We start from the raw sequence: 15,482 nt of genomic DNA on the forward strand, positions 1-15,482 counted from the left end.
CACACATTGAGTTTCTCTCCCTCTTTTTCTCCTCTCCTTCCCCTCTCTCTAAAAATAAATAAATAAAATCTTTAAGAAAATAAATTGATATCATCTCTCTTTTATCCTTGAAAATACTCATTAAAATGAACTGAAGGAAATTTTTAAATAGTCTGTTCAGATTCTATTGCAGCATTCTTTTTCCCTTAAACTTTTTTATTCTAAGCCCCTCTGTGGCAATGCAGTGAACCTATAAAACCCCTTCTCAGAATAATTAAGCCAAATTAAAATACACAGGATTTAAAGAAAAACAATTATATGGAAATATAATTATCAAATGTGTAAAAGAAACAATCTTTGATATAGAAACATATGCTTCTTCAATAATTCATTAAATGATGAACTATAGTAGGTCTAGGAACTTTCATATTTTTGAAGTAGTGATATGTGTAAAAGATATTTCAAAAATATCTGGACAACAATAAACGTGATATAGGATATCTATGATTACTATTAGTGACCAATTTTTCAGAACTGCTAATACTTTTGTGGACAGTGGCCTTCATTCATAAGTGAAAAAAATGATAAATTTCAGTTAAAGGTAAATATAAATATTTTTTTCCATCCAAGTTCCTAATCCTAAGGTCAGAAATCCTTGTGGGGTATACGTAAAAGCAACTAGAAAAGAGTTAAATTGTTTGTACTTCAGTGTTTTATTACAATAAAAATTTTGTATGCAGTTGTAATCATAGTTCCCTTTACATAGAGTTATGAAGGTCACATTTCCCATTATTTGTACATTATAAAGTACATAGTTTAAATAAAGTCAATGAAAATCCTACAAGGAACTGATATTGTACTGTGAATCCCCTTATGCATAATACTTCCTAATAGTTGACAGAATTTTTATTAAAACTGTGTACAGTTTGCCCTATTTTGAAATTATCTTCCAGGTAAAAAGATAAGAACTGAGAAATTTCAAGAAGGCTAAGCACTTACTGTGCACCATGCCTGGTTTACAATGATGAGTAAAACAATACAATAGTTTGAAAAATGTTCAAAAAATCACAGAGCTAGTTGTTTAATCATAATTTCATTTAAGTGTCACAAAAAAGTACCACTTTGTAACCTGAGTAACCTTTTAAGAATTTTGGCTAAAATTTTGATGTAAAATATTCTAGAGAAGATATTCAAGACTTTGATGCACTTCCTATTCCTGATACTAAATCGGTATAGCCAAGGTACAACCTGTGTGCCACAGGTTCACAGACACAGGATTCACTTAATTGTTCAAGTTCTTTGATTTTCCCTGAAGAGTAAGAAGGTCAGTTTCTAGCTTTCAGAGGATTTGGTGGTTGAACATCTAAACATGAATGGAACTGTATGGACTTCTTCCAACAAATAAGCAACCTGAGAAAACTGTCCATGGATCCCTATTGTCAATTAATTCTAATGCCTTGGATACTTCTGAAATTAAGAAAACTGTTTCTTCCAAACTTCCTTGTCACTCTGAAACAGTACGCAAATTCTACTAAGCATACAAAGCACTACGCAGATTTACTCTACAATTACCCCAAACAAACAAAATGGTAATTCTAATTTTAGAGAATGCATATTCATTTCAGTAGCCTTGGAACCACTGCAAACATTCTGAAGAAGAGTTCATTGTCTCCCACCTTGCAACCTCATGTATATCTCTTGTGTACTCCATGTACAGTTTTTGTAATGTGTTGATCTGAAAATATATTACATAAAAACTCCCCAAATCCATAGCCCGAAGCAATGATTCCCAACCCTGAGGAATATCAGAACCATTTAAGGAACATATTAGTTTCTTAATGGTGTTGTAACAAATCACCACAAACTTAGTGGCTTAAATCCGAGAAATGTATTCTCTAATAGTTTGGGAGGCCAGAAGTCTGCACTGAGTCTGACAAGGTTAAACTCAAGTGTTGGCAGAGGTGGTTCCCTCTGCAGGCAGCAGAGGTATGTCTGTTCTTTGCCTCTTCCAGTGTCTGGTAACCCTCAGCATCCCCTGGCTAATACCTCTATCACTCTGAACTCTGCCTCTAGGGTCACATTGCTTTCTCCTTTTCTGTAGTCTGATCTCCTGCAGTCTAACTCTTATTAGGACACCTGCGATTGCATTTAGAGCCCACCTAAGTCATCCACAATAACCTCCTTATCTCAAGATCCTTAGAAGATCCAAGATGGCAGAGGAGTACATGGAAGCTACACTAACCTCCTCCCAGGAGCAATCTAAAATTACAACTAAATCGTAGAGAAATCATCTAGGATAACCAACTGATCACTAGCTGAGGAGAAGCCTTATAATGAAGGACAGACAGAGGAAACCACTTCACCACAACAAGACTAGCAGGCAGTGCAGAAGTGGCATGAGAGGGCTGGCTGGGATCCCATGGGTGGCAGCTGAAACTCCAGAAGAATATTTCAGCTGCTGGGGTGTTACCCTGAGAAGTGTGGGGTCTAAACCCCAGTCTGGGCTCCCCAGCCTACAGTACCAGAGCCAGAAAGGGACCCAGATAACAGCCAGCTATGAAAAGCAGCAATGTTTCTGGCTCCCAGGAAGAGAAGGCTGGAGACACAGAGACCCTCTTAAAAAGCAATACACAAAATTTTGTTTGCAGCCACTTTCCCTGGGCTCCAGCAGAGAGAGGACAGAGTGGACTAGAGAAGCTTGAGGAGAGTATGGGGTTGGTGACTCTGGGGAGAGAACTGAATGAACAGCCACCAGAATCCCTTTGCTCAGTCATTCCACATACTCCAGAAGCCATCTTGCTCATACAGAGCACTCCCCTCCAAGTGGCATCTGCCTGAGGGGAAGCAATAGCCCTGCCCATAGGAATTACTCTTCTCCGACCTGTGAAGCTTCAGCCTGGCTGCTGATTACAGCTTGATTATATTAACAGATCAATGAATCCAAGAGCTGCTTCTTTGAAAAGATAAACAAGATTGACAAAACTTTAACCAGGCTCATCAAGAAAAAAGAGAGGGATGCAAATAAATAAAATCAGAAATGAAAGAGGAGAAATAACAACTGACACCAAAATAATACAAAGGATGGTAAGAAAATATTATGAACAAATATATGTCAACAAACTGGACAACTTGGATGAAATGGCTAAATTCCTAGAAACATACAATCTTTGAAAACTAAATCAGGAAGAATCAGAGAATCTGAATAGACAGAATACACCTAGTGAAATTGTAGTGGTAATCAAAAAACTCCCAACAAACAAAAGCCCTGGGCCAGATGGCTTCACAGGTAAATTTTACCAAATATTCCAAGAAGAACTAACACCTGTCATTCTCAAACTCTTTCATAAAATTCAAGAGATGGGAAGGCTCCCAAACTTATTTCATGAGGCCAGGATTATCCTAATTCCAAAACCAGTTAAAGACACTACAAAGAAAAAAAATTATAGCCCTATATCATTGATGAACACAGATGTTAAAATCTTCAACAAAATATTAGCAATCCAAATACAGCAAGGCTTCAAAAAGGTCATATACCATGATCAAGGGATTTATTCCAGGTATGCAAGGTCAATACAGCATATGCAGATCAATAAATGTGATTCACCACATAAACAAAGGGAAAAACCACATGATCATATCAATAGATGCAAAAAACGTATTTGATAAAATCCAGCACCCATTTATGATAAAAACTCTCAGCAAAGTGGAAATAGAAGGAACATACCTAAACCCAATAAAGGCTATACATGACAAACCCACAGCCAGCATCATATTCAGTGGGCAAAAACTACAAGTGTTCCCCTTAAGATGGGGAACAAGATAGAGATATCTGCTTTCACCTCTCTTATTCAACAATTCTAGCCACAGCAATCAGACAAGAAGAAGAAATAAAAGGCATCCAAATTGGAAAGAAAGAAGTAAAACTGTCTTTATTTGCAGATGACATGATACTATACATAGAAAACCCCAAAGATTCTACCAACAAACTACTAGAACTGATAAATGAATTCAGCAAAGTAGCAGGATACAAAATTAATATCCAGAAATCAGTTGCATTTTTATATGCCAATAACAAACTAACAGAAAAGGAAATCAAGAAAACAATCTCATACATAATTAATTGCTTCAAAAAGAATAAAATACCTAAGAATTAACCTAACCAAGGATGTAGAAGACCTGTTCTTGGAAAATTATAAGACACTGAAGAAAGAAATTGAAGAAGATACAAATAAGTAGAAGCACATACTGTGTTCATGGATAGGAAGAATTAGCATCATTAAAATGTCCATACTAACCAAAGCAAACTATAGATTCAATGCAATTCCTATCAAGATTCCAATGACAGATTTCACAGAACTAGAACAAATATTTCAAAAATGTATATGGAACAACAAAAGGTCCCACATACTAACAGTAATCAAAACAGCTATAGTAATCAAAACAGCATGATGCTGGCATAAAAGCATACACATAGATGGAACAGAATAGAGAGCCCAGAATAAATTCACACCTTTATAATCAATTAATATTTGACAGATGAAGCAAGCATATAAAAGGGGTTAAATATAGTTTATTCAACAAATGGTGTTGGGAAAACTGGAGAAATACATGCAGAAAAATGAAACTAGACCACCTTTTGACACCACACACAAGAACAAATTCCAAATGGAATAAAGACTTAAATGTTAAACCAGAAACCATAAAAATTCCAGAAGAAAACATAGGCAGCAAAATCTCAGACATTGCTCATAGAAATTTTTTATTAGATATATCTCCTCAGGGAAGGGAAGCAAAAGGAAAAAAATAAACAAATGGGACTATATCAAACTAAAATGTTTTTTTGTACAGCAAAGGAAATCATCAACAAAATAAAAAAGCAACCCACCAAATGAGAGAACATATTCACCAATATCTAATATGGGCTTAATATCCAAAATTTATAAAAAACTTATAAAATTCAACACCAAAAACAAATGGACAAGGACCTGAATAGACAGTTCTCTAAAAAGGATATACAGATGGCCACTAGACATAGGAAAAGATGATCAATGTCACTAATCTAATTGTCAGAGAAATGCAAACTAAAACCACAGTGAGATATCATCTCACACCTGTCATAATGGCTATCATCAATAAGTCAACAACAAGTGCTAACAAGGGTGTGGATAAAGGGGAACCCTTTTGCACTTTTGGTGGGAATGCAGACTTGTGCAGCCACTGTGGAAAGCAGAGTGGAAATACCTCAAAAAATTAAAAATGGATCTGCCTTTTGACCCAGCAATCCCACTTCTAGGAATATATGTGAAGGAATCCATAACCCTAATGGAAAGAACATAAGCACCCCGATGTTCACTGCAGCATTATTTACAATCACCAAGATAAGAAAGCAGCCCAAGTCTCCGTCAGTAGATGAGTGGATAAAATAACTATGGGACATTTACACAATGGAATTCTACTGGTCCATAAAAAAGAAGAAAGTTTTAGCCTTTGCCACAGCATGGGTGGACCTGGAGAACATTATGCTAAGTGAAATAAGCCTGTTAGAGAGACAAAAATACCATATGATTTCACTCATATGTGGAATCTAATGAACAAACTGAACTAACAAGCAAAACAGAGACAGACTCAGAGATGGAAAGCAGATGACAGCTTGTGGCGGGGGCAGTGGTTAGGGAGCGGAGGGATTGAGCACAAAGGAAAAAGAATTAATGGGCAAGAACAACAGTGCGGTGATTACTGGGACGAGGGGGGTGTAAGGGGCTAAATGGTAATGGGAAAGAATACAACAAAGACTTTTTCTAAAAAAGAATATAAATTAAAGAAACATAAAGACAGGTAGAGGTTAAAAAAAATCCTTAATTTAATCACACTTACAAAGCCCTCTTACCCATATGACATAACGTTCAGTTTCCAGGAATTAAGCCCTAGATACCTTCAGGGATCATTACTCAACCTACCACATAGGGCTTTCCAAACTGGGCTGATCCCTGGAGATACCTCACCCAGCCCCACACCTTTCCTGGGGAAAGAGCCACCACCAGAAATCTGATGGGCACTGCTCTAAGGGCCTTCAGGGGCAACAAACAACTGAGAATCACGTCTAAGATCTAAGTGCCACTGTCACATTTGAGTCATTAGTATATACCCCTGAAATCTTAATCTCTAAACAATGATTGATTAAATCATTTCACATTTATTTGAAATGAAAGATATTTTCACTGTCAGCCTGTTCTCAATTTCAGTGTCTTTGGTTATATTTTGCTTGTTTGTTTGTTTTGTTGATTAGGTTACTATTAAAGGTGAGATCATATGGTATTTGACAGTGACCAGAGGGAAGAGGGGAGGGAATTTCAGGGGAAAAGGGGAAGGGTTTGCAGGAACAAGTATGAAGGACACATGGACAAAAACTAGGGGGGGGGGGTGGAAACGGGGCGGGGAGGTGGGGACGGCTGGGGGGGTGGGCTGGGATGGGTATAAAAGACAGAAAACTGTACTTGAACAACAATTAAAATAAAACTAAATTTAAAAAAGTATTTCCATAAAATATGAAATGATTGAGTAAAGAATGTGTGACAAGTATTGAGGCCTCTGGTGAGGGCTTTTCCCCAGGCTGTCTATCTTGATAAGAGGTCTGGAGCACAGGACTCCCCAAAAGGTGAATCACAGACATAATTTAAATGTGCTGGCGGACAGACCTTTCAGACTGTTAGTCATGCTTCAGTTGGAAGATTAGTTTTAGCTCTCTATCTCTGGTACTTAAAACACACTAAAACAAAAAGAAATGTGTGCAATACCAAGCTGAAATAAATGTATATCTTTTTCCATTAAAAAGTAATATGACTGCTAATAACAGATAATCAAAGTCAAATTTATCCCGAGTAAGTTAATGCTAAGGATTATTTAACTAAGCACACTCTAATTCCAGCATTGCACATGTATATTCTCTAAAAGCAACAAAATAAAATGAAAATCCCTCAGTCATTCTACAGCACTAGATATACTCAAGATCTTTCTGTTTTTCTAAAGGTTAGCCTCCTTTGCCCCTTCTCGGATCACCTCCTCACGGTTCTCCAGCTCTCCGCACTTCGTCAGAGACACTTTGCTCCAGCCATCCCTAAGATGCACTATCTGTCACTGGCTTTCCATTTCAATTGTTGCTGAGACTGAGCTGGACACAGACTTTAATCCCTGCCAGGACCAGACGTCCAGCCAAGAAGCAAGCAAAGCTTCTTTCAGGGGATTTTACAGATCTAATCTCTCCAGTGGCTTCTCAGCATCCCTGGGGTGAGTTCAAACTTACTAAAAGACACAGGAGGCCCTCCCTGCTGGGGTTCAGTCCTGCATCTCAAACCATCTTTCACACTCCCTGTCAGCGGCACCCTAGGCCTCAGTCTAGGCCTCCCCAAAGCATGGCAGAATAACTTGTAATTCTGCACACATGTCACCTGAAATATACTTCTTCACCTGCCAACAATTTATTCATTATTCCAAACTCAGTTTGGAGTCAGCAGCTTAGGTTTCTCTGAAACAGTCCCCTAACTCTAGCAAATCCCTCCTCCTTTGTGTTCGTGCTATTCTTTACATGTGTTGCTCTTGGGATACTCACCTCCCTCTGTATACATTTTGCCCACAGTGCTGTATTTTTTCATTAAAATGTGAGCTTCCATATCATATTATAATTATTTCTGGGGGCTGAGAGCCCCCAGCTCCTAGCACAATACTGGCACAGAATACATTGCTATGGGCTGAATGCAGAAGTTTGCCTTTCCCTTCTCCCTGCTTTCAAACCCACTTCGGGGAAGACTTGCTGTGATTCATTTATACCTAGATCTAAGTATCAGCTGTACACAGTGGCAGCTGCCCTCTAAATTTACATTTCTAAATGTAAAGTAAAAGTGGTTTTCCTCATTAAACCAGCTCTAGTAATTAGCAAGCATTCATGATGTGTCTGAGGACTAGAAGCCCTCACATCTTAAAGGTATAGTAGGCCTGGTGTACACTCCGTGACTTGCAATCTTCAGAGTGCTGGGGTGAGAATGGATCTTTCCTTTCAACCTGGTGATTGAATCCTCTCTATAATATCCAAAATGATAGTCAAGGCCTCATCTGACCACATCTAGCAACCTCCCAAAGAAGCCTGTTTCCGTTTTTGCAAGTGTCTTTAAAAAATATCTTATACTTTGACACTTTTGAGCCCACTGGTCAATATTATATGAAACTGCAAAGTAATAAAGGAAGAAAATCCAGAACTGCGAAGTTGAAAAAAAAAACCCAAGGAGTAAAAATTGCTTTAGGGCACAGTTTTGCTTTTTAATGTGAGACTCAAGAGCGCTAGTCAACCTAGGCACAGCTAGGAAAGTCAAGATTACAACAGGAAGCCATTTGTGCATAAATTGCTATGGCAGGAAACTGATTATTTCAGCAAAGAGACAGGATGCTTCTTGTTTCTGCTGTTGTTTAATTCTGTGCCTCCTGCTCTGAGATACAAGATTGTGAAGTTGCCTCATGAAAGCAGACTGCAGTACAGGCACTGCCTGATGTTTCAAGGAAGCTGAAATCAGTCAGCGAAGGTGAGAGAGTGAAAGGCAATCTCGTAATATTATGTAAAACAATACTGTGAGCTACAGAATACAAACTTCTATATAATGTGCTGATCATAAAAGGAACACTATCAAAATAAGTAGTTGGCATGCTTTGAAAAAGTGCTTCTTTGGAGTAATCTTTTCTATGAAACCCAAAGAATCCAAATTGGGTTGCCTGAAATCTGTTGCTATTTATTATTCAACATTCCACCCTGTGGTAGGCAGAATTACAACTCCACAAAGATGTCCACAGTCTAATTTCCTGGAACTGTGACTAAATTGCCTTACAAGGCAAATGGAACTTTGCAATGTGATTAAGGTTAAAGACCTTGAGATGGAAGATTATCCTGGATTATCCAAGTGTCCAACCTAATCACATGGTTCCTTAACATTGGAGGTCCTGTCCCGGATGAGTTCATAGTCAGAGGCAGATGTGACTACAGAAGAATGGTAGAAGAGATACATCTTGCTGGCTTTGAAGATCCAGGAAGGGGCCCTGGAGGCAAGGAATGTGGGTGGAAAAGGCAAGGGAACAGCTTTCCTTCCAGAGCATCAAGGGAGGAATGTATCCATGCTGATATCTTATAGCCCACTTTAGCCCAGTGAGAGGCATGCTGCATCAGTGATCGCATCATGGTGAGATAATAAATCCACACTGCTTTGAGCTAAAATAATACCAAATGTGTGGCAATTTGTTACAATAGCAACAGAAAACTAATATACTCTCACATCCTTTTAGAGGGTTTACTCAAACATGAAAAATGATACAAACTAAAACCAACTGTCACAACTTCAAAAGTGACTTTTAACAGATACCCTGACATTTGCACATGGCTTATACCTAAAATGTTTTTCTGAGGTGCAAACAAAGAAAGTTCTGAAATAGGAGATCTCTCAAAAAGGTAATGAGAGATGCAATAAGCATTTAAAAAGATATCTGACAGATTATCAACTTCATCCAATAGTCCAGTAGACAATATCATTCACTTTACTTGAAGTTTTTTTGTAATTGAGTGGAGAACCCTTTATCCCTATGACTTCTCTCCTACCTTTCTCTCCCCTTCTTCCTCCCAACCTGATTTTGAAATTTGGTTAGATGAAGTTTTATAACAAATATTTATTGGCATGCATGTTTTCTAGAAGTTATTGCAGTGATAAAAACTAGTAAAATTTAATTTGCTAACGGAAACTGCAGTTGTTGAACAATGTAGCATTGATTCACATTTCAGGTTTTATTTATATCTTGCTGGTTAAGAAAAAAGAGTAGGGTTGGAAATCTTACTCACCACTTTGCAGCAAAGGGGCCAAAACCACCACATCAAACCAATACCCAAGAGTAGCAATAACACCAAAATAACGATGACGGCTGCAATCCCACTAGACTGGAGCAGGAAGAAAACAAAAATAAGGCAGTTAGCAAAGCTAAGGGTCAAATCCCTGTGGAGAGAAAAGGGGCTATATACTAAACCTGATAAAGTCAGAGAAAGCCTGTGTGGTGGCCTTACAAACTCAAGAAAATGAAAAATACCACATAGGATGGTCTGAACATAAAACTTCCTAACTTAAGTGAGTCACTAAAAGTGGGTAGTCATGTCCTAGGCCAGTATCTTCCTTGGCAAAGGCCAATATTCACCTGAAGAGAGCCTGTCCATTGTCTTTTTGCATCTAAGATGACACACCTTTAAAATGTCAGCATGATCTCCTTCTCCATACCCCTCAGGACACACCCACCAGAACTGTCATTTTGTTCCTTGTTCCCTGCATCCATCTCTGTGCTATAAATGTTAATTATGAACTATTGTATGTCTCTCTGTTTTATGTTCCATCCAATCCTAAAGATCCCCCTGCTTTGCTTTCTCCCACCCCTTTAATCTACCAACAATGGATTTCACATAACTTTATTTAGGTCTCCTCCTCTGATTCTGATGGTTAAGTAAGCTGCAAAACTGCCCTTCTCTGGAGCATTTTCTCAATCCACGGAGATTTTGCTTCCCAGCAATGTCACTAGTTTGACTCAAATGAGCTAAAACATTGTCAACAGGTACATTGACAACCAATACTTATTTTTTAGGAAACACCAGAAAATACTACAAGAAGCCTAATAATGTCAAACCACATTTCTATCATATTCCTTTAAATTCTTTAAGTTGTATAAATTCCTTTATATTCTATTTTATGTGTTATTATAGAGCAAACAATAATAAATATAAAATCTTTCAAGATGCTAGAGATTGCTTTAAGTTATGCCTTGTAGAATGTAGAAAGGGATATAGAAAAAATCACTCTCTGGGGTTACAGGAATAGTCCCTGTGGTCCCTATCTTTTGTCTCCAGAAAAGGATCACTTTGGTTGCAACCGTGATTACCTCTAGGCAGAATTTTCCCAGACTATTTGGGGAATGGGTCACTATTTGCTTTACATATTTAATGATAGAGCAGGTGAAGATCATAAATCACCAAGGAGGTGACAAATGAACAACAGTGGTTCTTGTGGGCAAATGGCAAACATGCACCAATGCAAGAATGCAATCTCATGTATCCATGTACCAAAACCCTCCCATGGCAGCTCAAGCACTATCTTTCCAAAGCCATGGTGGTATTTTTCCCTTCTTATTGAATTTATTGGGGTGACACTGGTTAACAAAATTACACAGATTTCAGGTGCACAATTATACAACATAATATCTCCACACTGTATTGTGTGTTCACCACCCCAAGTAAAGTCTCTGTCTATCCTTTGTCCACTACCATTTATCTCTCCCATGCTCTCCACCTCTCCCCACCCCCTGCACTGCCCAGCAGTCACTGCACTGTTGTCCATGCCCATCAGTTCTTTCTCTTTTTTGTTTCTTTTTTGCTCTATCCCCCTACCACCCCACTCCCAGGTCCTCCAGCCCAAAGGCCCTGCTCTGAGCTTGGCCTCCAATCTCCTTCATCTAGCAACCACCTGCTTCATCCCACAAAGCTTAGCTGAAGCCACTTCCCCAGGAAGCCTTCTTTGCACCCTCTGGCTAGCAGTGTTCCTCCTTACTATACAATGCATAGTTCTCTATACTTTAATCTTTAGCACTTATCACAATTTATTTGTATGTTTATTTATTTATGGATAACTATGATTATTGTTTAATTTCTCTTTTCTGACACTATTCATTATGAGCTCTAGGAAGGCAGGGGCTAGGTCCAACCCACATACCAATGTGTACTCCATGCTCGGCTATTTACTAAGAGAATGAACTCCAAAGAAATAAGACTGCAAAAGCCAAATCATGAAGAAGAATGATTACTAAACTTTTAATGTAGAGCTAAAGTTTCCAAGGGAGCAGGTGTCTCCTAATCTACTCCGTGGAATCCCCATTAATAATGTTTTGTTTCGTTTTTTAAGGGAAAGAATTCAGGGAAGAAACAAGAAGTAGAAGCCCAGAGGTCAGGGCGAGAGCCACATTTATCCAAAGAGCTGAGAGACAGAGGGGTTGGGAGGGGGGGCAGGGCAGAGAACCTACCAGTATGTATCTTAGAATGCCATTGTATTAAAAGTATTAGAAAGTGGAGGCCCTGGGAACTTAAGTAATTTGATAAAATTAGACCCCTATACTAATCCACAAAATAAGAAAGCAGGTTGTTCCCAAAGCAACAAACTCTGTGGAAAAGCCACGACTATTATATCTCTCTTAGAAAATCACTTTGCACATTAACATATTTATAAAACTCTGAATTTTTTGGAGAAAAGAAGTTCAACTTAATATCAGCACAGAACCGTTCTTTTTTTTAACATTTTCAATATCCTACAGAACCAGTTTCCCTAGAATCCACTTTGTAAAATATTAGCATTGATTAAAGCTAAAAGACTTTCTGATGTTTAAGCAAGAATGGTAATAGCTTTTAATTAGAATATTTTATAATGGAATTTGAAGTATAATACATAATGACCTATGCCCCAAAAGAGAGAACAATCATTATGTAAACAGTTATTTGTAAATAACTGAAAAAAGAAGAAATGGTAGTTTTCAAAAGGATTAGCAAGGAAGTGCTGAAAAATATACTTGGCTTAGTCAATCTGAAAAATCTTGAAATGTGTCATTTCCGTATCATCTGTTAGTATCACAATAAAAGACAAAGAAAAAGATTACCAGATAGTTGCTTGGAAACTATCCCAAAACAAATTGTTTCAAAGATATTTATTATTAGCAGACTTTCAGTTTTAATAAATCCATTTAACTTTTCAAACAGTTCTCGGGGGACTGAGTGAAAGAGGTGACAGGGTTAAGAAGTACAAACTGGCAGTTACAAACCAGTCACAGGGATGTAAAGTAGAACACAGGGAATATAGTCAATAATATTACAGCAACTATGTGTGGGGCCAGGTGGGTACCTGAAACATCAGGGGGATCACTGTGTAAAGTATATGATTGTCTAAACACTAAGCTATACATCTGAAACTAATACAAAATAACATTAAATATAAACTGTAATTCAAAAATAAAACAAATCTTTTAAAAAATAAATAATTCTCAGAAGAGGATAGACCATAAAACATTAATTAACTTCAGAAATTTTCAGGGAAAGGTTAAGCATCAAGTGTACTTGAACAATTATACTATCATTTGTTTTCTAATTTTGTATCTGGATGGAAAAGGGGATAACCATGGAAGCTACTTAGGTAGCAGATGTCATGTTGCAAATTAACCAAAATGGACACCACAAAAGTATCACTTAGAATCCTTAATCATTTCATTAAATTTATCTTTCAGAAAACAACAGGTAATTCCAGCCAAGATGGAAGTATAGGTAGATATGCTTCACCTCCCCCCGCCCTCCACCAAAAGAAGGACAACAAATTTAAAAACAAAAATAAGCAGAACTTCCAAAAAATTGAACTATATAGAAGTCTAACAACCAAGGAATTAAGCAAGAAACATTCATCCAGACTGGTAGGAGGGGCAGAGACGGGCAGCCAGGGTGGACAGGACATGAGGCAAGGTGTCAACTGGCAGACAGGGCAGTACCACATTTGAGTGTGGATAAACAGGGAGGAACAACGAAGGAGCAAGGCAGACCATGGAACCCAGGTTTCCAAAGCAGGCAAAATAAAGCCTCAGAATCTCTGGCTGTAAATACTTGTGATGGTTGTGGTGGCAGGAGAAACTGCTAGCTTCTTGAAAGTGGGGCAAGAGCTGACCAAGCAGCATTGTTCTCTCTCTGACTCCTCCCCAACATACAGCACCACAACGAAGCTACATGGGTTGCCCTGCTCCCGCAAATGTGTAAGGCTCCTCCCCTTACAACAGAAAAAAATGCACCAAGACAAAGAAGAATGGCCCAAATGAAAGAACAGATCAAAACTCAGAAAAAGAACTAAGTGACAAGGAGATAATGAACCTATCAAATGCAGAGTTCAAAACACTAGTAATCAGGGTTCTCACAGAATTTATTGAATACAGATGCAAAATAAAGGAAGAAGTGAAGGCTATAAAAAGTGAAATAAAAATATACATACAGGGAACTAAGAGTGAAGGGAAGGAAATTTGGACTCAAATCAACAAATTGGACAGAAGGAAGAAATAAACATTCTATTAGAACAGAATAAAGAAACAAGAATTCAAAAAAATGAGGACAGGCTTAGGAACCTCTCAGACAACTTTCAACATTCCAACATAAAAATCATAGGGGTGCCAGAGGAAAAAAGGAAGAGCAAGAAATTGAAAACTTATTTGAAAAAATAATGAAAGAAAACTTCCCTGATCCAGTGAAGGAAATAGACACACAAGTCCAGAAAGCACAGAGTCCCAATGAAGTTGGACCCAAGGAAGCACACACCAAGACACATCATAACTACATTACCCAAGATTAAAGATAAGGAGAGAATCTTAAAAATCAGCAAGAGAAAAGGAGACAGTTACCTACAAAAGAGTTCCCATAACACTATCAGCTGATTCCTTAAAAGAAATGTTACTGGCAAGAAGAGGCTGGAAAGATGGATTCAAAGTCATGAAAAACAAGGTCCTACATCCAAGATGACTCTATCCAGCAAAGCTTTCATTTAGAATGGAAAGGCAGATAAAGTGCTTCCCAAACAAGGTCAAGTTGAAGGAGTTCATCATCATGAAGCCCCTATTATATGAAATCTTAAAGGGGCTCATCTAAGAAAAAGAAGATCAAAACTATGAACAGTAAAATGACAAGAAACTCACAATTATCAACTGAACCTTAAAAAAAACCCTAAAAAACAAAAACAAACTAAGCAAACAGCTAGAACAGGAACAGAATTACAGAAATGGAGATCACATGGAGGGTTATCAGAGGGATAGGAGAGGGGGGAGAATGGGGAAAAAGGTACAGGGAATAAGCATAATTGATAGGTGCAAAATAGACAGGGAGAGGCTAAGAATAGTATAGGAAATTGAGAAGCCAAAGAACTTATATGTCATACCATGGACAAGAATTAAGGGGGTGGGGGGGATGCTAAAGGGAGAGGGGCAGAGCAGAATGGATTAAAGGGGAGAAAAAAAATGGGACAACCATAAAATCATAATAAATAAATATACTTAAAAATAAATAAAATATCTGCTCAAGAATAAAAAAATTACACTTAAAATAAGTACTTCTTTAAAAAAAGAAGACAACAAAAATACCCACAAAAACTTCACATACCCAGACTATTTTCACATAGCTCTGCCATCTACTGTTAATCCATTCTTAAGGTACTCAAAGATGCTATTACATAACATTTCCCATAAAAATCAATTTAAAATAATAAATAAAAGGGCATGTACACATCTAGCAACTTCTTAGTGTAAAGTTAGAGAGAATGAAAATGTCAGCTCAATATTTGGTTACTAATATATCTTAACCATCTAAATAAGTGTTTTGCATATAGAAAGATGTGTGTGTGTGTGTGTGTGAGAGAGAGAGAGAGAGAGAGAGA

The 15,482-nt window shown here is 37.8% G+C and overlaps 1 protein-coding gene across 2 annotated transcripts in view; it reads right to left on the reverse strand.

Moving 5' to 3' along the window:
• The window catches only part of ANTXR2 (ANTXR cell adhesion molecule 2), a 151,570-nt gene that overhangs the window by 73,672 nt on the left and 62,416 nt on the right, over positions 1-15,482 (reverse strand). For both annotated transcript variants that reach the window (XM_045857846.1, XM_045857845.1), the window contains exon 12: positions 9,848-9,943. In XM_045857846.1, the coding sequence (XP_045713802.1) occupies positions 9,848-9,943 (96 nt within the window). The remainder of the gene's footprint in view (positions 1-9,847; positions 9,944-15,482) is intronic.

This window comes from Phyllostomus hastatus, unplaced genomic scaffold (genome assembly GCF_019186645.2).
Source record: "Phyllostomus hastatus isolate PE091 unplaced genomic scaffold, TTU_PhHast_1.1 phas_scaffold_1674, whole genome shotgun sequence".
Lineage (NCBI taxonomy): Eukaryota > Metazoa > Chordata > Mammalia > Chiroptera > Phyllostomidae > Phyllostomus > Phyllostomus hastatus.